Source organism: Sesamum indicum, linkage group LG15 (genome assembly GCF_000512975.1).
Source record: "Sesamum indicum cultivar Zhongzhi No. 13 linkage group LG15, S_indicum_v1.0, whole genome shotgun sequence".
NCBI classification, from domain to species: Eukaryota; Viridiplantae; Streptophyta; class Magnoliopsida; order Lamiales; family Pedaliaceae; genus Sesamum; species Sesamum indicum.
The window spans coordinates 6,626,703-6,651,571 of record NC_026159.1 but is presented as its reverse complement, the minus strand read 5'-3'; the positions used below and the strand labels follow the sequence as shown (position 1 = coordinate 6,651,571).

The 24,869-nt window shown below is 30.9% G+C and overlaps 3 protein-coding genes across 4 annotated transcripts in view; 1 reads left to right on the top strand and 2 right to left on the bottom strand.

Annotated features, from left to right (window-relative positions):
• LOC105178094 (chromatin assembly factor 1 subunit FAS2) lies at positions 798-5,113 on the top strand. Of its 2 annotated transcripts, none has more exons than XM_011101454.2 (12): positions 798-1,122; positions 1,578-1,689; positions 2,834-2,860; positions 2,959-3,031; positions 3,193-3,296; positions 3,373-3,584; positions 3,679-3,775; positions 3,946-4,018; positions 4,211-4,299; positions 4,384-4,522; positions 4,604-4,704; positions 4,785-5,113. In XM_011101454.2, the coding sequence occupies exons 1-12, from the start codon at positions 1,009-1,011 to the stop codon at positions 5,000-5,002; spliced, it is 1,359 nt and encodes a 452-aa protein (XP_011099756.1). In that variant the 5' UTR covers positions 798-1,008; the 3' UTR covers positions 5,003-5,113. The 2 variants fall into 2 exon arrangements, with proteins under 2 accessions (XP_011099756.1, XP_011099755.1); XM_011101453.2 differs by having other exon boundaries at positions 801-1,122; positions 4,782-5,113.
• On the bottom strand, positions 9,282-10,107 carry LOC105178093 (cell wall / vacuolar inhibitor of fructosidase 2). Its single transcript, XM_011101452.2, has one exon. The coding sequence runs from the start codon at positions 9,981-9,983 to the stop codon at positions 9,435-9,437; it is 549 nt and encodes a 182-aa protein (XP_011099754.1). The 5' UTR covers positions 9,984-10,107; the 3' UTR covers positions 9,282-9,434.
• The window catches only part of LOC105178381, a gene marked incomplete in the record, with an annotated part of 5,280 nt that continues 1,163 nt past the window's right edge, over positions 20,753-24,869 (bottom strand). The window contains 4 exon segments of the mRNA XM_020698955.1: positions 20,753-21,332; positions 22,003-22,485; positions 23,954-24,155; positions 24,635-24,858. Of these exon segments, the coding sequence (XP_020554614.1) occupies positions 20,907-21,332; positions 22,003-22,485; positions 23,954-24,155; positions 24,635-24,858 (1,335 nt within the window).

Genomic DNA, 24,869 nt, shown 5'->3' with positions numbered 1-24,869 from the left:
TGGTAATTTAGAAGATAAATAAGTATGTGTATGGAAATAAAAATAGATGTTAATTTAGAAGATAAATAAGTATGTGTTAGAGATAGTATGTATGTTTAGATTTATTTTTGGAGATAATTTAAAATAGGTATTGTACGTTTAATGTTGTGTTTTGGGAAACAATAATTACTGTTCATTGTCAAATCATATGTTTTTTTAATTTTATGATTTTTCTGTTTTTGAATTTTTTATAATATTTATTAATTTAAGACACGTGTTAAAATGGAAATTTGACTAGGGCAAATCAGAACGCGCTCCCATGAAATTTAGCATAATTACAAATACATTCTTATTGTTTAAAAAATTATCAATACCCACTGATTTTAACGACCGACTAACAATTAGCCCGTTGCTTTAGTATTTTTGAAAAATATTTACGGATTAAGTAAATAATTTTCTTATAATCTTTAAAACTTGTTCATTCACCTCGTTCAATTTATATAGATATATAAATATTAAAAAATATAATAACAAAATTAATAATTCCACACTTACATTTAAAATTTACATAAAATTTATGAAATATTATAAAGTATTTATAATATTTTAAATAAAAAAAAGTAATTATAATTATACTAAATCTTAGTGAGGTTGGTCGTAATTTAACCCACATTTAGTCAATATAATTAGCTATCGAATGTGAGTACAAACCCCCCACCTTACAGATGTCGGTGACGGGTGACCTAATACGAACAGCGCTTTCTTCAGAAAGGGAAAATGCGATTTCGGTTAGAAAAGTAGCACACTGTAGTCTTGGATGCAAGTATTTGGCGCCATTTTCCCGCCAAAACCCTCCTTGGCTGCTTCCTCCCATTTCAATTCACTGCTGGAACCCCTAATTTCATCTTGGAAAAGAGGGGGAAGAGAAAAAGGAAGAAGAAGGGAGAAAATAAAGAAAAAGACAGTAGCAATTGTTTGCTGTTCGGTTACTGCAACAATTGCAGAAGAAAATTAGGGAAGAAATAGGAAATGAGGGGTGGAACTGTTCAGATCAACTGGCACGAAACCAAGCCCGTACTCGCCTGCGATTTCCATCCGATCTCCGCCCTCCTTGCAACTGGCGGCGCCGACTACGATATCAAGGTACGCTTTTGTTTTTTGCCTCTTGCTGCTCAAGTTTTCGGGACGAAATTGGATCCTTTTACGTCTTTCTTGGTGAAAATGACCGTCTTGCCCGGCCTCCACCTATTTTCATCTCCATGTTTCAGAAACTGTCAATTTCTTTTTGTTGTAGAGTTCGTTGCAACTTGATAAAAGTGTTGATTGTAACAGAACTTGTAATTTTCTTAATTATATTCTTTTTTTCATTTTCTAACTGTCAGGCTTGATATTGGTTTGTGTATATTCCTAGTGTTTTTTTTTGGTCTTGGTGGTTGAATCTCTTAGCTCTCTCTCTCTTTGTTTTTTTCTTAAGTTATATGGGAACCAATTTAAATGAAACCACGGAACACGTGAACTTTTTGTTGCAAAAGAGACTTATGTATGAATTTAGTCCATATTATGGGAGAATTTTGGCTCTGAATAGATGAAACATGCAGCTGTGGGCAACAGTTTCTCACATAGATCAAAAGAAGGCTCCTGGAGTGACTTATCACAGCAATCTTTCATACCATAGTTCTGCTGTAAATGCGGTTCGCTTCTCTCCTTCAGGTAGTTTTCCTACTGATTCTTTATGAAAAGAAATTGTCCTCGTTCTGTTTTGATAATGCCATTAAGTTTACTCTTCACTTTTTGGGTCAGTAATGACTGAGTTTACTTTGATAACGGTTTGATCTAATTAAAATCTTATCATTCACAAAACCTTTCCTTCTATTGTATCTGTTGTCAATTTCTGCACTCAGATCACTTTGACGACTTTATTTTCAATATACGCTCCTAGGTTTGGAAGTGTAAATGTGTGTGTTCGTTGGTGAGTGCATGTTCATAGTCGTGACTTTGCAAACCATGTTGGATTTATGCGTTATTGTGTCCATTGTTTTCGCCTTCTGATTTTTTTGGAGCTTCCCTTGGCAGGTAGGTCTGTTTTGTGCCTTAAAACCAACTTGTCTTATAAAGGCAGAAGTCTTAGTGTCCCAGCATCCCGCGCAACTAGCTCGCATTGATCCGGGCATTAAGAAATGGGTTCATGGTTGACTTTTTATGTCTAAGGTTCTTTTCAGCTGTATTTATAATGGCATAGGAATTTACTGGATGCACTCTTGGATAGGAAATTTGGCCATATCCCCTAAGGCATAACATCAACCTTTACAAGTATAACAAAAATAAATAACCCTGAAGATGAACTACAAGGACTAAATGACATGGAAGGGGGTTGTTAAGAAGGAATTTTGTTTCCTTTTTATGGTTTAACTTTGGAGATGCCTTTGACAGTTGCTAAGTGGAAAAGAAGGAACATGTCATGGATTTTGTTGAGTTAAGTTGAGGCAAAAAGAACATCAGTGTGCTTGAGTGTTGTCACCGTTCAACAGTGTTTTATTTACGAGAGAACTAGCAAGAAGCTCGTCCTATGAACATAATATAATTTGATAAAATAAATATAGAATATGAATGTTTATTTTTGTGTCTAAGGTTTAATTAAAAATATTCTAATTAATCACACTATTTAAGTTACCATGAAGAATGCTTATCTTTTAGTATTTAATATAAAATACTAATGTGAAAAAAATGAAAAAAAAATGTTCAGATATAACTTTTTTAGTGGGAAACACATGTTAATATAATAGTTTAGATGCTTATTATTGTCACGATAACTGATATCTTTGTATAGAAGTATGACCGTTTTCTAAATTTGCAGGAGAGCTCCTTGCCTCTGGTGCTGATGGTACATAATCATTCTTTAAGCTAGACTACTCATTACCAAGTTCATATTGTCAAACTAAAGCTGTAAGCATATTCAGAAAAGAGTCATTCGTTTTACAGGTGGTGAGCTGATTCTATGGAAATCACATACTACTGATTCTGGTGAAGTCTGGAAAGTTCTCAAGTCATTGGTGTAAGCATTTAATCTATTTGTTTTAAGTATATTGAATCTGCAGTATGAACATTAACATATATCAGAAGAAGGGGAGAGCTTTGTCAGTCCACCAACATTATGTATCAATGGCTAAATTTATTAATCTTCTCCCTTATATTCATTTAGTGGCCTACTTTCAGGTTTCATCGTAAGGATGTATTAGACTTACAGTGGTCTACTGATGGGTCATATCTCATTTCTGGTTCGGTTGATAATTCATGCATCATATGGGATGCTAATAAAGGTCAGGCAACTAAGACAACTTCAACATTGATGTCATGTTGAGTATGATTTTTTAACTGATTTTTGCATATATTCAGGTTCTGTTCACCAAATCTTGGATGCACATTTTCATTATGTTCAAGGTGTTGCATGGGATCCATTGGGGAAATATGTTGCGTCACTCAGTTCAGATAGAACTTGTCGAATTTATCTTAACAAGCCATCTAAAACCAAAGGTGTTGAGAAGACAAATTATGTTTGTCAACACATCATCTCGAAGGTGGACTCACATATGCCTGATGAATCTAAGGTTCTAAATGATGCATCTTCTATGAGTGTCTTGCATTACATACACATTTCGGAACTCAAATATATAACCGGTGTCACTGTGCTCTCTGATTCAGTCTACTAGAAGCCATCTTTTCCATGATGAGACACTTCCCTCTTTCTTTCGGAGATTAGCCTGGTCACCAGATGGATCATTTTTACTCGTTCCTGCAGGTATCCAAACCAATACACTTTTTCCTATCAAATTCAGTGACTTTGGAGCATGATATGTTCTAAAGTAAATAAACCCATGGAAGCTAAACACTATTTTAATTCTATATTATGTATTGTACATATGGTGTAGCACCAAATTGCTACTTTCAACATGTTATTCATTTTTTCAGGTTCTCTAAAAAGTACACCTACATCCGAACCAGTCAATACTGCTTATGTTTTCTCAAGAAAAGATCTTTCCAGGCAAGAATTCACTCTATCAGATTATGATGCAACCAATGTGTACATTCCCATTGCAATTATATTTCAACTACTCCATAAAATTAGCTCGGGTTAACTTATTTTAAGATTCAACATCATTGTTAATGTATAAAATGGAAATTTCTATTTGTCCTTTTTGCTCACTTTTTGATGTCTGCTTGTGTTACAAAGCAGGCCCGCACTTATGCTCCCTGGTGCCAGCAAACCCGTTGTCGCAATACGCTTTTGCCCGTTAACATTTAGTTTGCGGGGATCAAACACATGTATTACCTTTCTCTGTTTTCATTCTTTCGACATATTAGCTCTGCTATATTCTGATAACTAGACCTCTTTCTTCTTATGCACAGCTCCATTTTTCAAGCTCCCCTATCGCCTTATTTTCGCAGTGGCCACTTTGAACTCCTTGTACATCTATGATACTGAGAGCATTCAACCTATAGTAATTGTAGCTGGAGTTCATTATGCAGCTATAACCGACATTGCATGGTAACCTTTTTCCCCCCCTTCAGAAACACCCTTCGACAGTCAGTATATCTACTTGAAACTTCTAAAATTTTGTTCATATAGGTCACCCATTGGTAATTATTTGGTGTTATCCTCTCAAGATGGTTACTGCACGCTGCTTGAATTTGAAAATCAAGAACTCGGATCACCTATGTCCTTATCAGGTTTGTACATATTTCTCAGCAACTCTGTCAAATAAGATACCAATATGTCCAACTACTGAAATATTTAGATCTAATAGAAGAAAAGCCAGTCGTTGGTGATGCGAATAAGTGCCCTGTTCCCGGATCCATCGACAACAATGGTAAGAACGCATCTATAGATAGTGCAAAAGAGAACGTAGAGAATTCCACGAAGGAGGAGGAGAACAAGGATAACAAACAAGCTTCACCAAGTACAAGAGTAGCTTCAAATCCAAGTAAGCCTGCCAAGCGGCGCATCACCCCAATGGCCATTGATTGATTAACAAAGTATTTCCTCTCATTGTAACATTTTACTGTTATTGTAGTCCACACTTAACATATGCCAGGAGAAGAATGTAGATTTTGTTGAATGTGATCTCTGTTATGATAATTGTCAAAAGGAAAATTGGAACATGTCGCCCGGCTGCATTTTAAGCTTATGAAATGCTTCTTTCTTCTACCATTTTAGTTTTCAAGTGACGCAAAATCCATTTTCTACTTTTATTCTGATGAGATTTTCGAAATAGTGCCAAATCTAACCAATTGACAATTGAGGGCAAGGAAAATCAAACCCCATGTCCGTCCTCTAGGGATATCTGAATGGTGGAAAGCTCAAAATTTCATAGTTGAGATAGTACTAGGTCTGGCGGTGGCAAATGGGTGGGGCTGAATTTATATTGGGTCGGGTTCGAATTGGATTCAAATGTATGGACGGGTTGGAAATAGATTGATTTGGGTATTATTCGGAGAATTTTAAAAATACTTATAATCATGAATATAGTAGTATATTTTTTGAATTGTACAGTAACATATTTTAAAATACATTGAACTCATAATTATAATAATATATTTTATTAATTACATAATATTATTAAAAATAACCCTTTGATTGACTAATAAAAAACATAAACATCACAGAACCCATTTAGAACTTATTAAGACCAATATATAACTCACAGTATAGTTTATATATTCCAAATTCAAACCACATTCTACTCAAAGGAAAATTATGGGAAAATCTCATTTTTTGACCCCATATCTAAGGTTTTTTTTAGATAAGTCCCAATTATTACATTTTTCAGAATTTTCTCAAACCTAATCCCAAAATCCTTAGTTCCGTTATGGGGTAAGATTCCAGCACTGTTTTGGAGGGAAAAAACCTACCATATCAATATTTTATAAAAATCTTGATAACGTTGATATTCTATAAATAATGTACAGTTTAATAAAAAAATTAAAAAAATACATGAAAACAACGTAATTTAAATAATTTCACTAAAATATCAAATTCCATTAATTGTAGCAAATACCAAAATAAATTGACTTTCAAAGTCAAATGAGTTGTTTTGCACATTCAATCTCCAAAAGTTGTTTTTTTGGAGATACTCAATGACTTTGTAGCATGAATCCAGTTGAATGGACACCAACCCATCAAGAGACCTACATTCCATACACGTTCTCATCACCAAAATTATTTATTTACAAATTACAACCTTTCTTGTACGTAGGTTCTATGACTTAAAAAAATCCCATCGATGCAGGTCAAAATTAGTTCCTTTCACAGTCTTTTCCATGACCAGTGGTGCTTGAGTCAGGGAGAAATTATTTTTAAAATACAGGGAAAAAAAAATTTAAAGATTTGAAGTATGTTGAAAAGCTTTAAAAAAATAAGTGGCACCGTGGTGAGTAACCTCGGTGCCACAATTTATATTTAAAAAAAAAAAATTATGTCACCGCGGTGACACATTTTATAAAAAAATAAATATTTTATAATGAGCCACCGCGGTGGCTGACCGTGGTGGCTCATTATATTAAAAAAAATATATAATGTGGTTGTTAATTGCCAATTTGGATTGAATGTGAATTGGCAATTAAAATTTGTGAATTGGGCCAATTTGGGCCAATTCACAAATTTTTTATTTTTTATTTTTATAAACTAATTATATTTAATTAATTTTTAAAATTATATTAATTTTAAAAATATAATGAAACATACAAATGTAATAGTGTATATTTTTTTATATAATTTTAAAAAAATACAATGAACCATACTGATAAGTTTGCGGCAGTGTTGGAACCCTTCAATTGAACCCCAAGACTAGATTCAAAATTTAGAAAAAAAATGTAAGTAATTCTTGTGATACTATAAATGTATAAATTATCTTACAAAAAAAATTAGCAATTTACTTTCATTTATTTTTTAAAATACAACAATTCATGAAGCAATTTATTTTATATTTAAAATAAATTATTTTTTAAATAAAATAAATTACTTTATTATATTTAAAATAGAAATTTATCTCTTTGTATTTTTTAAAATAAAATTATTTATTTTTTAAATATAAAATAAATTACTTTATTTATTATTAATTTATATAAGATAATAATTTATGCATTTATAAGATCACAAGAATTATTTGTATTTTTTTTAAAATTCTGAATTTGACCTCGGGTTTCAATCAAAAGATTCCAACACTGTCACAAACTTATCAGTATGGTTCATTGTATTTTTTTTAAATTATATAAAAAAATATACACTATTACATCCTTGGTCAATCTTCAATAATTAGTACTGGGTAATTAATACTCTAGACCATGCAATTGAAAATTTGTAGGCACTAGACACGAGATCGACTTTTTTTATTGTATGAATATCATCCTGCATAAGTACAATCAACTACTATAGCACAAAACAACTTTTACAATAGTGAAATTTAATATATTTAATATTAGCAAAAAAAAAATAAAAATGAAATATCTTAAACAAACACATTTAATCATTCATACAAATTCAAACATAATAAAGATTCTTTTCAAATTAGTCGTATTATATGTCCGTTGAGGTTGCACAAGAGCAAATCCTTCCAATTCTGAAAACGACAAAATCATTATCAATAGAGTCAATATATATTTCAAAACATAAAATAAAAATATAAGTAAATCATTTGCCTTTTATAAATTCTTGAAACTTCTCAATATCCTCCATTATTGCACACAGATCAATCCTTGGAGTAGGGCGTAAAGGGTCTTGGGTGCATATAAAGGGCTCCACCATTTTTGGAGAAAGAGAACTCCTAAATGCATCAATAACACAAACGCACGAAAATTTTACAAAAATAAAAAACTCAAAACCTCAAAATCAAACTGAAACAAAAATAAAAAGGGTCAGAAAAGGAGCATGTTTGAGAAGAGATTGAGAGATAGCCGCACCTCTTTTGGCGAAGAGACTCTGCGACAAGAGAGGCAACAACAGCAACGAGAGAGAAAAATAAAGATAAAAGAGAGAAGAGGAAAAGCGATAAAAAAAAATAAAGAATGAAAAATTGAAATAATAAACAAATGGATTTAAAATTGAATGTGCTTAAGAATTAAACACATTTTATTGTATAAAGTGTAAATTTGAACTTTAGATAAATGGGCTTTGTAATATGGATTTTTTGATAATATATGAATATGGGGTTATGTAATTTGAATATGAAATTCTTCTATAAATTAATTATTTTATCAAATTATTATGTATATAATTTAAGAAATTAATTATATATTTAATGGCGCAGTTCGATTTTTGGCGATTTTTTAAACTTTAAATTAGAACCAAATCAATAGTCGATTTGATTTTACTTTAAATTTAAAATTACAGTTTAAAACATAAATTCTAAAAAAACGATTGGATATTAGAATGATTTTGGGCGATTTGGTTATTTTTTTTTATCACCCCTAGCTTTAGTGCATGTATTTGGACTTTTAGACGTGAAAGTCCAATTATAAAATATTTGATTAATGGATTTTTAAATTACAAATATTAGTCCTCCAAAAATCCATTTTCAAGAAGTGAGAACCGGTGGTATTTATAATCACATTTCAGACACTCTTTGATCATGTAAATAACCAAAAGTTGATATTTTTTAATATTAGTTTCAAACACGCTTTAAATTTATCATGTACCCTATATATGTGTAAGGATTTTTCTCCGAAATTACTCACTAAAAAGTGCATCTTTTAGAAATACTTTTTTCATGCCAATAAATTTTTTATCATCAAACTATCTTTATGCATTTTCATATGCGTTAATGAATGTAAGAAGGTATATTTTCACCCTTATAAGATTAGTTTGGTAAAAAAAAAATATTAACCTGTAATAAATCAGTAGTAAGTCGATCGAAAGTAAATATGGATTTTCATTCAATTTTTTTTTTTTTTTTGGTTAATATCAGCAAATGTCATAAACTTTGACTAATCGAGTGATCTATTTATTGAAAAGATACTAAATATAATTTTTAAAATTATAAAAAATTTACGTATTATTATACCAAATCTCGTAAAATGTGGCATGCAGTGTAACTATCCCAGTTTAGGAGTGTTCCAATTTCTTGTTAACTAGAGCCTAAAGTTGCTTGTAACCATTTTAAAACAATATCCAAAAACCTGCAAATCAAATTAAAGTGGTTGCCTCAAAAGTCTACAAATTAAATAAAGCAACATCCATTGACCTCAAATCTTAAGGACCTACACCTGCATTCAATTACAAGATGGCCCAAAGGGAATTGTTTTTTTCAAAGTTTAAAGACAACATCAAAACTTTTATTTTAATCCACAATATGAACAAAAAATCACTACATCACAAAACATCTAGAAATTTCAACACTGCAAATTCACACACATACTCACACACAAAAACAGTGAAAAAAAGCATAAAAGTTACAATGACAGCATCAAAAACCAAGAGCATCAATAATCCCCAAAACAACATCACAAATATGCTTCAAACCCTCCTCCCTAACAGCAAGTTCTTGGGGATAAACGAGTCCAGGATACCTCTTGAAAGCATTCCGGCATGCATTCGGGTAATCTGCAGCAGCCATCACATGCATGTAGGCGTAATCATACAACTCAGAACTCAAATCTTGGACAGAGTTTTGGAGGGCATCATTCGCAAAGGCATACTTGTCAGCACATTCCCTCATCACCTTCCTCATCGGCGCCGTGTCGTTCTTGACACTCAGAATCTGGGAGGAAATGTAGGAGTTTGTGGCGGTGGCGTTGGCCATTCCAACCCTAACCATGATGAGAGCCAACCCTAGTTTGGAGTCTGCTTTGAGGCTGGAGGAGTCAGATTTCAAGGAGGAAACACAGAGATCATAGTACTTTGTGTTCTTGCAAGTCTGCTGAATCAAATCTGAGTTCCCATTTGCTGATAAAGTTGGATCGATGAACTGAAAGAAAAGGGTGATGAAGAGCAGCAGAAACCAAGAAAATCCCATGTCTGGTTTTCTTGAAAGCAAATGGGAAATCAAACAAGGTATGAAACTGTAGTCCAGTAATTGGTTTTATAGTGTGGAAATATTGGGTTTTAGATCCACTAGCCTTTTGACTTGATTGTTGTGGTCATGGCCTAAAACGTGTACTATATTTGTAATTATATCAAATTTCAAAAAATTCATTCCAATTTACCCAATAAAATAATTTGATTTTTGGAGTTGTCATGAAATGAAGTAGAAGTGTGTGTTTGGGAAGAAAGGTGAGGTTCATAAGGGGTGTTTGGGAGCTGGCAAAAGAACAAAAATAAGGTCACGGGGTCACCTTTCAAAGGAGAAATAATGGACCAACCTCTTGCAGTGCTAGCTTGTATTTGTCTGAGGTTTTTTTTATTAGTTTGAGAAAAACTATAAAGATCCACAATTTCGATGACATGTGTTCCGGGTACAGGAGCTTAATTTGGTCCCTCAAATTATTTAGTATGCATCCTTTTATTATAATTTTGTAATGTACATTGATACTGTCACGTTAAGTGAAATCGTATATAGAATATGATGTTATAATAATACAAAAGTGTGGTAAAAACTTTTTATCTAAAAATTATTGAGTTTGTGGATTTTCTTTTTTAATGGGTCCTAGGAATTATGGTTCGTGGATGGGTACAACTTTACTTTAAAGTAGTTCGATAAATCTCATATTAATTATTAAAAAAAAAAACAAGTCTCGTATTATAGATTTTTAATTAATTTTTCTGTACATCATATGAAATATTTATTAATTATGTGGTTCTCGGTTTGAGAATTGTTGCAGACTTTTGTGAATGATACTTAAGTACCCTATTTGGTAGGTTTAGATGTATTTTTTGTCTTAAAATTTAAGTTATTTGGTATTTTTGTCATTTAACTTTTAAGGGTTGCATTTTAGTTCTGTATATATTTAATTTTTGTGATTTCAGTCTCTTTTATGTTGGAGTTCATCTTTCTTGTTAGAGAAATGCATGTCCATTTCATGTGATCTTTTAAAATTGGAGCTACTATATATTGAATCATTTTTACAAGTATTTTTACAATATTATTTTATTTCATATAAATTAATAAAATTAACCCCTAACCACCACCACCCCCCCCCCCCCCCACTTCTCCCCCCCCCCCCCCCCCACGCATAACATTTCGATATGGATGACATTAAATCACAAACAGCTGTCCTGAAATTTAATTTAAATATATCTGTTGTTGTTTGAGAGGTTACTAATATCCTTAATTTTAATTGTCATTTAATAATTAGCTCAATTTATTAGATTTGTATTAATTTTTTATGGTGAATTGATTAAAATACCCGTTTGGGCTATTACAGTTTTACTTATTTTTCAGAATTTTCTGAATTTTTTTTAAAGTAATTTTTTTAAGAAAAAATACAGTAAAGGTCAAAGTTGACAATTTCAGGCCTCCATCCAAAAATTATATAATTTTATTAGATATCGGAGGTATTGGTAATCTCCCAACAACGACGGGGCATTCGTAAGTATACCAAACTTTAAAGGAGCTTATTGTAATTTAACCTTTCTTTTACTATGTTGATGAGTGATCATCTATGATAGGATGATATCAAAATGCGCAATGGATCGAGTTGAGCTTGCCGGGCTATAGGTCAAACTGACCCTATAAAAGGGGGGAAAAAAAAAACAAAGCGAGCCTGCTTTGGATCAGACTGGTGGCCCAAGACCAAGACCTGCCAAGTTATTTTTTTTTTCTTTAATAATGCATGACATATGATTTTATTTTATTCTTTTAACTATTCTAGTAGCTTTTTTATACTTTTAAAACTCTAAAAATTTTTAGCTTTATTGTTCTACTTCTAAGTTTTTAGTAATTTAATTCATTATACTATTCTTTATCTTTTTAGAATCTATTTTATTTTATTTTTGGATTGTTATTACCTAAGTTTATTATTATAAGCTTGTTAGTTAAATTAATATTTAAGTTCATTTTATAGTAACTAATTCTTTTCTAGTTATAAAATTTTACGTGACTTAATTTATTATTTATTTATTTCAAAAATCAACCATAAATTTAAATAATTATTCAAAAAGACACATCAATTTCATAAATAAAAAAAAAGTACAATCGGACCTGATCTGATCCAGCCAACGATTTGAGCCTGTGTTTAAAAATAAACTAATCGGGCCCATTTGTCCAAGACCACCTCATTACCAATCATAACAATAATGAGCCGGTCATAAACCAAACTATTTTGAGCTAGTCCGTACCGATTCTAGACCAGCTCTCCCACTATGGTAAGGAAAACATACCCGGTACAAGGGTTGTTAAGATAGTTAATGAAAGCATCACCAAAATAAGTAGCATTTACATAACTGTTCAAAGAATATGGAAAAATCTATAAGTTAATTGACAATAATATTTGAGGGAGTATATATAAATATAATTATTCTTAAAATTTAATATACGATGGCATATTCCGGCAACTTGACAATTGGATTTTCCCTCATATGCAAAAACTGCCCACTGCTCATTAAATTCTTTAGCATATTTTGATCTCTGGAGGTGTGGAGATGAAAATGAAGCATAGTGAAGTTCATTTGTTACCTCGTGAACTCCAAAAATAAGCACCAAACAACAACTTGCAATCTCAGCTGCAACTACACCACTCTCATATATATAATAATTTTTCAATTCTTCGTCCTCACAAATTTTTATTCCATCTGTCTAATTAAGACCTTTCATCTTTCGTTTTGCTCTAAATCTTTACCAATGCGATTAATGCTTTGTTAATTAGGTGCAAAGATGGATTAATTATATACATACTTTACCTCTGGAAAAGCACTAACAATTACACCTTTTTTTTTAACAAAGAAACATATGGTACGAATTTTAAACTTTTAAAAACGAAATTCACTGCCTCCGGCATGATGGAGTCACGATGCCCTTTGTTTTCACAATTTGGGGTTTGTGTTGCATTCTTTTTTTCTTAAATGGACTTTTTACTGATTAATATTTTCCAGGGAACCCCTATTGATTTTTACCCGATACGAAGTGAATGTAACTATGAATTGTGTTATGGGAGAGATTTTTCGAACATAAAAATATAGGAGAAAGGATATTTCTGGGATTAATGACAATGATGTCCAGGACTAGAGTTGCTCAGTAAAAAAATGGGATGATTTCAAATAACTAATCGGGTTGATTCTGGGTCAGTCTCAAATACCAATACCTAGGATCAGTGTAGCCGAATCTAGTAATATGTATGTTGTGTGTCTTGGAGACCCATTTTATAAGCATGAGCAAGGATTTAAGTAGCTTGAGTTTAATTCTATCAAGTTTGAACGCCAGGGGTTTTGACTTAGATTAGACTCCTAATAGGTTGTATTATTATTACAAAATATCAGTTAATAAAATAAAAAAAAATATTATATTATTACATCAAGATATCAATTAATACTTCAACATAATTCAAAACTATCAAAATTATAAATAATAATAAAGTATTAATTACTAAACTAAATAATGACAAATGTTCACGCACTTGATAAGAATGATCTTTATTTGGCAGTAATTACAATTTTAATCCTATAAGTATGACAGGTGACCACATTAATTTTTCCGAATTAGTCGTACAATTAAAAAAAACATAGTAATTTGAGGACAATTGTGGACAAAAATTCATTAATTGGCTAAAAATCTCTAAATTAGAGTATCACAGACCAAAATTATCCTCAAATTCTCGATCTCTTTTTAATTGCAATATCAAATCATCAAAATTGATCACACCAAAACCAAAATAGCATACACTAATTTCTATAATATTTATTTATTTTTATAAGATTTGAGTCATCACATCGTTCTATACATTCAAAAATTAATTCAATATATTAATATTTCTAAATCAATACTTGCAATTTGTGGAATAAGATAAGATAGATAAATATTTATATTATTATAAAAGAAAAAAAATCATACCAATTTTTAAATACCAAAATTTACTCTTTAATTTGTTTTTCCTTCAAAGAAAAATTTGATTAGAATAGTAATTTCAATATATTATAGTAATATCACAATTATATTTGTTTTTTCCTCTCAACCCACTGCTCCACGTTTATCACTCACCTTATTTTTCTATATTTATTTTTCTTACAAACTTTTATGTTTTTAATAAACTCATAATATTAGAATTTATTTTTTCTCTTTACCTCACTCCTCGTTTTTTTCTTTCAATGATATCTTTCATTTCTCATTCCTCACACCACGATTGTTTCTTTTTCTACCGCGTGCGATGGTAACTAATATAATTGAAAAGAAAAGTATGACTTGAAAATTACATTAGTACCCCTGAGGTCTATAAATAGGTTTCCCTATTAGTTAACATTCACCGAATTTATTGATATTAATGAAAAAAATTATATAAAAATTCAATTTTTATTCTCAATTGACTTATTACTGACTTATTATAGATCAAATAAATCTTTTCTGACTAAGTTCCTTATAAGGTTGACTTATTTTTAATGTGTAAAGATGTATAAGGATAATATGATCATAAAAAGATTTATTTGGCCTGCAACAAACTATTAAAAATCAATTGGAGATAAATATGAATTTTCACAATATTCTTTTATTATTATCAACAAATTCGGTGAATTTTGACTACCGAAATGACTTATTTATTAGTCAAAAATAAATTTTAAGAGTACTAAATATAATTTTTAAACCAAAAAAAATTATTTATATTTATTTCAAAGCTATGATAAGCTAGGGTGGTGTAATTATCCCATAAGAAAATGCTTGCGTGACCTCGTTTGACATTTCACTGCATTGGGACACTCACAAGGACACAGAGACAAGTTATTTGGAAAATCTAACACACGAATGGGTCAAAGGCCCAATAACCATTGCACATATTATCACAAATTTAAGTTAAAACTACTTAACTATTTAAGCTAAACTGAGGGTAGGCCTCACAGTGGGCTTGGATAATTCGGGCCCTTGGGGAAGGTTTGGGTTAAAATTTCTGATAACGGACGGGAATCTTAAAGAAAAAAAGGGGGATGTCCTCTCAATTAAATATAATTCATCTCCTTTTTGTGTTATTGAGATGAGACGGAGAGTTGATATGGTTCGTATGTGTCTCACCATTTTGTTTTTAAAAATATTAGGGAGAGAAGGTTTTTAGACTTATAAGACACTGAACGTATTATTCACTCTGACATCGTATGAGTCTCATGATTTTGTCCTGAAAAGACGACTTGCTAGGTAGAGGAGGTCTTGAGCCTTATAAGTCACTCAAATTTCTCATCTACAATTAATGTTGGACGTTTGTCTACATCATCATCCCCCAGACAAGAGGGGCTTGGAAAGGGCACGTGGCCTTGTTCCCACAAACAGTCTCAAATGATGCGGCTTGCAACTCGATCGATCCCCACTTGCGCGATATATTGTCCATTCTGACTTCATATGAGCCTCACGGTTTTCTCTTTTGAAGAAGATCAAGCTCAATACCCAACAAATGGCAGAGTGGATTTTCTACCACATTATATCTAAATTAAATATTTATAATTTAAAAATAAAACTGCATATAATATACCTGTGGATGTAATACTAAGATGATTGGCAGTGAATACAAGGGCCTCTGAACCACAGATCCTACAAACTCATCGCCAGTTTCATTTTCAGGAAGTCGTATAAGCCTTTTGTTGTTGATCATGATCATACCGTAGTGGTCAATATAATTGAGTCGGTTGGATAATGGTAGCCCACATATTCGCAAATCTAACTGCTGTTAATTGCAATAAGTTACATAATTGCAATGGTAAACATTAAGTAAAACTTCATAATTAATAATTAATATTGATGTAGACAAGCGTCCCATATTAATTATCATTATAAAAAAAATTAATTATTTTCTATACTATAAACTATCACAGTTTAAAGCATAATAAAATTAATACTATCTACCACAGTCAGATAAAATTGACGCGAAAATTAAAGTGTTGATCAATATTCGTTTATGATTTTACTTATGACCAAATTATTTGCGTTGGTTGTAGCTTTGGCCTCGCTTGTTGAAACAACAATTAATAGACATTGCGCAGTCGTGGTTAATTAGTATCCTCTATGATTTTTTATTTTTACAAATAGTTAATCCATATCGAGGTCCAGTAGCACCACAACGACTAGGGATCTTATTGAAAGTTCTAAGAAGAAAGGTGGACTAACCTGTAAAACAATGGGTTAACACTTTGATGCTGCTGTTTGATCTTAGAATTTTCATTAAAAACTGTTGATCATTGTGGTGCTGCTGGACTCCAGTATGCATTAATATATAATTTAAATTTTATTATATTCATTTAATTAAATAATTCTTTTTAGGAAAAAAGAAAGATAAAATGAACACTTGAGCAAAACTGATAGAAAATTAATTTTAAATGTACACGAATAAAAACTTATTGATATAATTAATTATAAAAATGACAGATTGGTTGTGAATGAAATAATTAAAGTAAGGGCATTCTAATCAACTCACTTTTAGGTCTCTAAGTCCTTGACTATAATTGAATAGTATAGACTTTTAAAAATAATATATTAAAATTATGGATAAATTAAAACGAGCTTCTTGATATTTGAAATAATCATAAATGCCCATTAATTATTTGACAAATTATTAATACCTTCATAAGGGTATTTTAATCAGCTCATTATAAAAAATAGATAAAAACCTAGTTAAAATTAATGAATTGAGCTAAACATTGGATGGTCGTTAAAATTATAGAGATATTAGTAAGTTTTCAAATAATAATGGGATATAAATATGTTAAAACTTAGAAAAATTGATTATAATTTACTCTAAAATTATTTAAAACTTTAATTCAAAATTTTCATTTAAAAATAGTATATGAAATTGAATTGAATGCAAAATGTGGGGGGGAGTATGGGCATGAAGTATGAGTATGACCACTTTCTTCTCTGTTGTCATGTCAGATGAGATGGGCCATACTTTTTTCTCTGTTGTCATGAAGCAAATTGAATGTGGGGGTAGTATGGGTATATCAATTGTTTCTCTTTTATCATATCAAGTCGTGAACTGGTCAAAAAGTTAAAGGAAGAGGCTGTCAAGTGGTCGGACACTTTGTGCCGGTGCCGACATTCTGGGTTTTCCGGCGAACGCAGCATGTTGGTTGATATAATGTTGGATTTTCTATTGCAATTTTTATTATATTTCAGGTATATATATATTGGAAGAAACATATTTTTTTATTTATAATTTGGGGTTTTTCTATTTTTAGTCATATTAATTATGAAATTTTTATTTTTGATTTTGTAATTTTTAAAAATTAGTATTTTTGATATTATTATCACTAAAGAATTGAATTTTCACTAGGACAATAACTTAAAAGTCGTGGTAAATCAATATATACTATTAATTATGGTTAAATAAAATAAAAACAAAAACTTATATTTTTATCATGATCAATCAATATTCATCATAATTTTTTGCCATAATCAAAATATTTGTCATGATTTTGCCCATGGCTATGCTTTGGCCACACCTTCAGAAACAACGGTAATGGTCATTGCAAAGTTGTGATTGATTTGCATTTGCTACGACTGTCTTCTTTTAGCTACACTAATTAACCGACGCGAAAAATTATATTTTTTTCTAGTTTACACAATTTTATACAGATATTTAAAGCAAAAGGCTGCATGGTCGTTAAGTTCGTGGAACCAAAGTGCTATTTTTTAAAAGTTATGAGAACAAAAATGAGAATTTCGTGATAAATGAGATCAAAAGTTTAAAGATCCTAACAACCACGGGCTAAGCAAGTGGTATTTTCTATTAAATATCTAATGCAATTGTGTCATAGGACTAAAAACACTATTTTTTAGATATTATATGCGACCAAAATTTAAAATTCCGTAATTAATGAAACTAAAAGTAAAAATATTCTAAATCACAGGTCCAAAAATATAATTTCTCAATATAATATAAAAATTCTAAATAAAATTAATAATATAATTTTTATACATATAAATATAGGAATGATATAAAATAAAAAAATATAATATAATTTACAATATAAAATTTAATTAGCTTGGAAATTTCTTGACAATAGGGGAAACAAGACAAGCCGCCGCAATTCTGAAAAGGCGAGGTGTTGAGCCCACAAATTTCTTCGTGGCAGCTGTTTATTCACAAATGATGAACGTGCTCCCGCAATTTGCACATCCAGCATATAAAAGCAGCTCCCAACCACAGATATTTATACTTTTATATAATTGAAAAATATATTGTTGAGATCTTTAATTTATAGATATTAATTATCGTCACACACGATCCCCACAAAATATATAAAAAGAATCTCGATATGAGATGATAAAAAAATAAATTATAATAAATATAGAGAAGTAAGGCGCGAGAGGAATGTAGGGTAATGGGTAATTAAGAAAAAAAAATAATTATAATATTATTAAAAAATATTAAAAAATTATTAATTAGATCAAATATTTAAAGTGAAAAAATGAAATAAAGGGTAAATTGTGGCAGTTTAAATTGGTACGATCTAAAGGTTTTCTTTTATAATAGTATAAATGTTCATTTTTATTTTTAATATTTAATTAATTTTTTTATTTTTTCTTTTTTCTTTTCTTAACTTCCACATCTCTTTTTTTATTTTATTTTTAACTTTTTATGATTTTTAATATTTGATTAATCTTATTAATATATTTTTAAAAAAATGATATTTTTTTTAATTTTAAATCAATCCTAATTTGCATAATATGTAAATGTATCATATATGCTCGGTCTAATAATTAATCAGCCTTAATTTGCATAATATATTTATGGAATGATTGTCTGATTTAAAATTTTAAATTATTATAAATATATATACATTTATATTCATATAAAAATGTCAATGATTTTTAAATTATTATAAGTATATATATATATTTATATTCATATGAAAATGCCAATGAAATGAATTTGGGATAGATTTTGTCGGATTCAATATTATCGCTCAATTTAATGTTTGCAGGATTCGAGATCTTCTCAACCCTATCCAAATTCCAATCGCCCATCACCAGTACTCAATGCACCTAACTTGTAAAACCTAATTATTTTTTTTTCTCAATTAAGCACTATAGTTTTCCATTATTATTTAAAAATATTTACAAGTTATTATTTATTAAATAAAAGTTAGGAATTTTAACAAAATTAAATGTGTTTATAAATATTATTTGCAATGGTTGCTCTCACTATAAAAACTGCAACATTAACCATGATTAAATACTATGGTTTAAAACGAAATAGTCATTGACCACGATCATACAACAATTGTTGGTTGTGGTATCTACAAGGGTGGCTAAAAGTCATGACAAATAATCTATTTTTGGTTAAAAATCTATATTTTTGCATCGATTTTATTTAACCGTGGTCAATGAAAGTTATCTACCACAATTTTTAGTCCATAGCATTAAAATAATAGCCAAGAATCATATTTTTAGGTGGATCTCTCGACATCCATAAAATAAAAACTCGTTCCAAAAATCTGCACGTGATAATTTAAATCCTAATTTATCTCGAGTAGGTGCCCCGCTCAGTCCACCTCATTTGTCATCCTTAATTTCATATAATAAATAATAGAGTAAATTACAAAGGACATATATCATCATTGTTTGAAAAATTATAAATATACCCTTGAAATTATAAATACCCTAACAAATACAACCTTATCACAACTCATGATACAATATTTATAATTAAGACAAATCTGGTTAGAGTTGCTTATAATGTACCTTACTTCATATGTCTAATAAGAACTCATCCTATTCTTTTCCATCAAACCTTGCACGTGAAACTCTCTTCCATAAGCGGACGACTATAAAATTCCAATTCATGAGCAATCCCTCCAGAATTCTCTAATGGTCGTAAAGTAGTGACCAACAAACAAAAGTTCAGATATTATTGAAAATAAAATTATTATTGCCAATGCTTTTAAAGATTATGAATTAAAAATTGCCGTAAATATATTAACTATAATTATATAAAAATCGATGTAAAATTTAGCTTATCTGTCATGAAAATATTATTTGCTATGATTATGAGCCACAAATATTTTAACTATATTTGCAAAAGTGACAGTCAAATAAATTGTCTCATAGGATAGAGGTTCAACAATGGTCATACTTCAACCACATTCACATTTTTAGTCCCAAAGGATAGGGGGTTCAACTCTTTTAGTTTTATGCTTTATGAGATTTTAAAATGGACCCAATTGGAAAAACTCAACGCATTTACTCCTATTCTTTATAAAAATTTTAAAATAGTTCCGTAATTAGAAAAAAACTCGACTTTGGGACTATTTTAAAATTTTCGTAAAATAGGGGACTAAATATGTAGAGTTTTTTCAATTTTGATACCATCTTAAAAATACCGTAAAATAAGGAATCGTAAGTGTTGAACATCTTGTTCTACCGAACTAAAAATTGTAATTTCGCCACTACAAAAAATGCAACAGTTAACCATGGACAATTGCCATAGTTAAAAACAAAATAGCCGTAGTAAATAGCTATTGAAACATTTTACTAATGGCAAAATATTTTTGCCATGGCCAAAAACTTTTTCTTGATAGAAAATCTATGTTTTTGCATCGGATTTATTTAATCGTGGTCGATAAAAATTATTTACCGTACTATTTAGTTCATAACTATTAAAATTGTAGCCAATAATCATTTTTTTTATCTAGTGCATGCTTTCTTACTATTGCCAGTGTCAAATGATCTAATTTCATCTTTGCATGAAAACCTAAATCCAAAGAATTACATTAATCGATCCAATCTTCGAACAAGAACAAATGATACACGCCTTCTTCAGACATTATTTGTCCGTAGCATGAATGGATGTGCAAGATTAGTGCCACCTAATTAAACCCTAAAGGGCACAAGATCAATGTCAATATCTTCAGGTACTCTTCTCTGTGGTGGGAACTTGGGGAGAAGGCTGGCTATGCGCTTCGCCGTTTCCAAATACTTGGTGTATTTGCGTAACAATTCTTCTTCCATGCCGATCACTGTCGTCTCATCTTCCTTATATTCCTGCAGCTCCAATTCCTTGATCATGCTGGCTAAGGTTGTTCCCCTCAGCACAGTGTTGTTGTAGTACTTGTCTTTGACTGCGGCTTTCTTGAAAGTCCAAGTACCTTTTCTCCAGCTGAAATGATACCAAGGCAGGAATCTCTGCCCATATATAGCTACGAATTCGATTGCTGTAAGAATGAACTCAAATTCTTCCTCCGACATGTAGAAAGGGAAGCTCACTCTTGTCCACCCGGGCTTTATTCCGCTATAACCCTGTCATCGGATCAGAATGCAACTAGGACTAGGTACTCAAACGTCCGTACTAGAAGAAATATGACTTTATTATATATGATTGATTATCATGTGAAGCCACAACAATTATCATAACTAAAAATCATGGAAAATGGGTCTTTGCCGTAGCAAATATTGTGAAAATTATAATTTTAGTCCCGCGGGATAGGGACTCAACACTTTTAGTTCTCTACTTTATAGAATTTTTTAAATGACCACAAAATTGAGAAAACTCGATATGTTTAGTCCTTTACTTTATAGGATTTCCAAAATGGTCTCGAAATTGAGAAAACTCGACATGTTTAATTCTATGTTCAAGTTTTTGTAAAGCATAGGACATGGGACTAATTAAATGTATCGAGTTTTTTCAATTTTAAGACCATTTTAAAATTTTCGTCGAACAGAGGACTAAATGTATCAAATTTTCCTAATTTTAAGATTATTTTAAAAATTTCGTAAAGTAGATAACTAAAAAGGTGTTGAATCACATATCCTATGGTACTAAAAAGTAATTTCGCATTGAAACTTTTGATTTCATTAATTTGATCGTAGTGAACAGCGTTGATTTAAGGCATGTTTATTTATAATGTAGGAAATAATCCAATTTTTTGCAGCGTTATGTACTAATTATGGTGAATAAACAAGGACTCACCTTTTCGATGGCCGACTTAAAGGCGAGAGAGTGGGGCTCATCGACGTTGAGCAAGCTGTGGCCGTAAGGCCCTGCACAAGCACAGCCTCCACGGGCCTGGATGCCGAATAGGTCGTTGAGGAGTTTGGCCACGAAAGGGCCGTGCAACGGCTTATCTACCGTGTTTCCGGTCTCTCTCCACAGGTCGAGGCCTGCTTTGGCTTCTTGGCCTGTCTTGTGTGATGATGAGGAATAGGTGGTCGAGTATACAAGGAAAGACAAAATGGCCTGTCTCTTGGCAGTGGTGTTCCCTAGAACCCAAATGTGTGGGTTGGGGAGAAGTCTATCCAGCGCTCTTGCAATGTAGCTGCTCTCCAGAATTTCAATGGGTTTGTAGCCTATGTATTCCTTTGTCCAGAAAGCCAGTTCTGCTCTTACTTTCTGGATGATTGGTGGAGTTCCTGCGTCTTCCCTTTCCTCTATGTTGTCTGCGTATATGGTGTCCTGAATTTGGCAAAACACCCATTATGGATTAATTAGTAAATGTTGCTACACACAAATTAGATTATTTCTTACATTATAGATTATTACAATTCAAAAATTATAACAAATCAATATTATCAACCACGTTCAAATAAAACTAATATAGATACATAAAATTTGGATCATATTTAATCAACATTCGCCGTGAGTTAATCATCTATGGCCAAAACATTTGTCATAGTCTTATTCAAACCAGGTTTGGCGATTTAACCAATCATAGAGCAAGTATGATACACTTGACATGTGATTTGTCACTTTCCCTTAACTGTACACCAATCACATAACAAGTGTATTTGCAATTGTCATATAATTGGTTCAGATAAGTCTAAACCTGATATAGGTTAGAGTTTTTCAATTTTCAACTGTACCTAATGTTTTTGCTTCGTTTGTAAATCTAACGGTTAGCATTCATTGTAATTTTTTACTTTTAACTATGGTAATTAACCATAACAAAAGCCATATTTCTTCTAGTGTGCTGAGTAAAATTCCTAATCCATACACTACAATAAAAGTTGATTATTTTCTATATTATGAATAAATATGACTTAAAAACTATGGATTTAAATCAATGTTATTTACCACAGCAAACAAAATCAATTTGAAAACTTAAATTTTGGCCGTATACAATTAATAATATTATCATGGTTTTAAGCAATGATCAATATTTTGGTCTTACGTGTAGAAACAACGATCAATAGATATGTATTCGTAATTAATTAGTATTTTTCCATATTTTTTTTAATTATGACAAAAAAATCATATAATTGATAATGATACTAAAGAGAAAATTGTAATTTCGGTCTCAAAAGGTAAGGTGGTACACAATATTAATCTCATACTTTTTTAAATAGCCTACATAATTAGTCCCACACTTTAAAAAAACATTGTGAAGTTAGTCCCAGTATTGCCACACTTTAGAAAAGCATTGCAAAGGTAGTTTTGATTTTTTTTATAATATATATATATATATTATTTTTATTTAAAAGTGTAAATTACAATGAGTTCTCTTAAATTTACATTAATTATGAATACACATTATTATTTAATAAATCATAAATATTTCGTAATATTTTATAAAATCATGTAATTCTTAATTGGAGATATGAAATTATCAATTTTACCTTTGTATGCTTTTCCCTTAATTCAGTAATCAAAAGTATCGAATATTAATGAATTTAGGCCACGTACTTATATCAAAATTTAATAAAAATAAAACAAAATCTAACTAGTAAACAAAAATTAAAAAAAAAAAAAAACGTAACAACTATTGTAAAATCTTAATGAGTATTAAAATTATTATTCATATCAAATTCTTTCTCCATCATTGTCGTCGTTTAGTCTCTCAATCATCTAAAAGGGTAAAAAGCTGTGGGACCCCTTAATCTATATATGTATAGAATAGGGTGGGTAGCAGCAGAAGAAGACTTGCCTTCTCGTTATAACCATTGACGAAATTAACAGTTCCGCCACCACAAGTTGACGGCGGTGAAGAGCCCAGCCGGTAAAGGGCCTTGCTCATAAGCAGTATCCCCGGTGACCCCGGACCACCCACGAACTTGTGTGTGCTCAAGAAGATTGCATCGTATCCGTCATTTTCGCCTGATCTCATATCGATCTTCGCGTAGGGCCCACTGTAATATTACATCATATATATATATATATATATTAAGCGGACATAGCTGTCTCCACATAAAATTAAATATATTATTAATTAATAGAAGGTAATTGTACAGGGGTAAATTTATTTGTTTATTTATAATATTATAGGATAAATTATTATTCACCCTTTAACAATATATATAATTAATGATAATATTAATATCCTATTTAACTTTTATTAATATATTCTGTTTTTTCTGCAATGAGAATTAGGGAGATATATAGAAAATTTATTAATTATGTAGGGTTTAGTATAAATATACTTGGCTAGGAAGAAAAATATTAATGCATCCGATCTTAATTATAGAGAATGTTTTGTATTTTTTATTTTAATTAGCATATATATTATATGTACAAATATTATGTTATTTATTTTAATTAAGAAAATATTTTATAACGTTTCACTTATATACGGCCATACAAAATCAATCCAGCAAGAAAAATCGTTCACCTTGCTGCAAAGTCGAAACAGGCGAGCCCTCCGACCTGGTGGAGGAGGCAGGCAACGGCGCGAGTGTTGGTACAAATTCCGGTGACATTGCTACAAGCGGAGAAGGAGCCAAGAATCGGGCGGTTCTTCCCCTTATAGAAATCGAGTTTTCGTCTCAATTCCTCCATGTCGATCAAGCCGCGGTGGTCGAGGCCGATCTCCACCACCTCCGCCAGGCTCTGCCGACATGACAAGA

Bases quoted from the DNA above. Each gene is read 5' to 3' on its own strand.
- LOC105178094 (XM_011101453.2), top strand. From the start codon at position 1,009: ATGAGGGGTGGAACTGTTCAGATCAACTGGCACGAAACCAAGCCCGTA. The intron at 1,690-2,833 runs GTAGTTTTCCTA...CTAAATTTGCAG, and splicing joins GGTTCGCTTCTCTCCTTCAG to GAGAGCTCCTTGCCTCTGGT. The intron at 4,300-4,383 runs GTATTACCTTTC...TCTTATGCACAG, and splicing joins TTTGCGGGGATCAAACACAT to CTCCATTTTTCAAGCTCCCC.
- LOC105178093 (XM_011101452.2), bottom strand. From the start codon at position 9,983: ATGGGATTTTCTTGGTTTCTGCTGCTCTTCATCACCCTTTTCTTTCAG.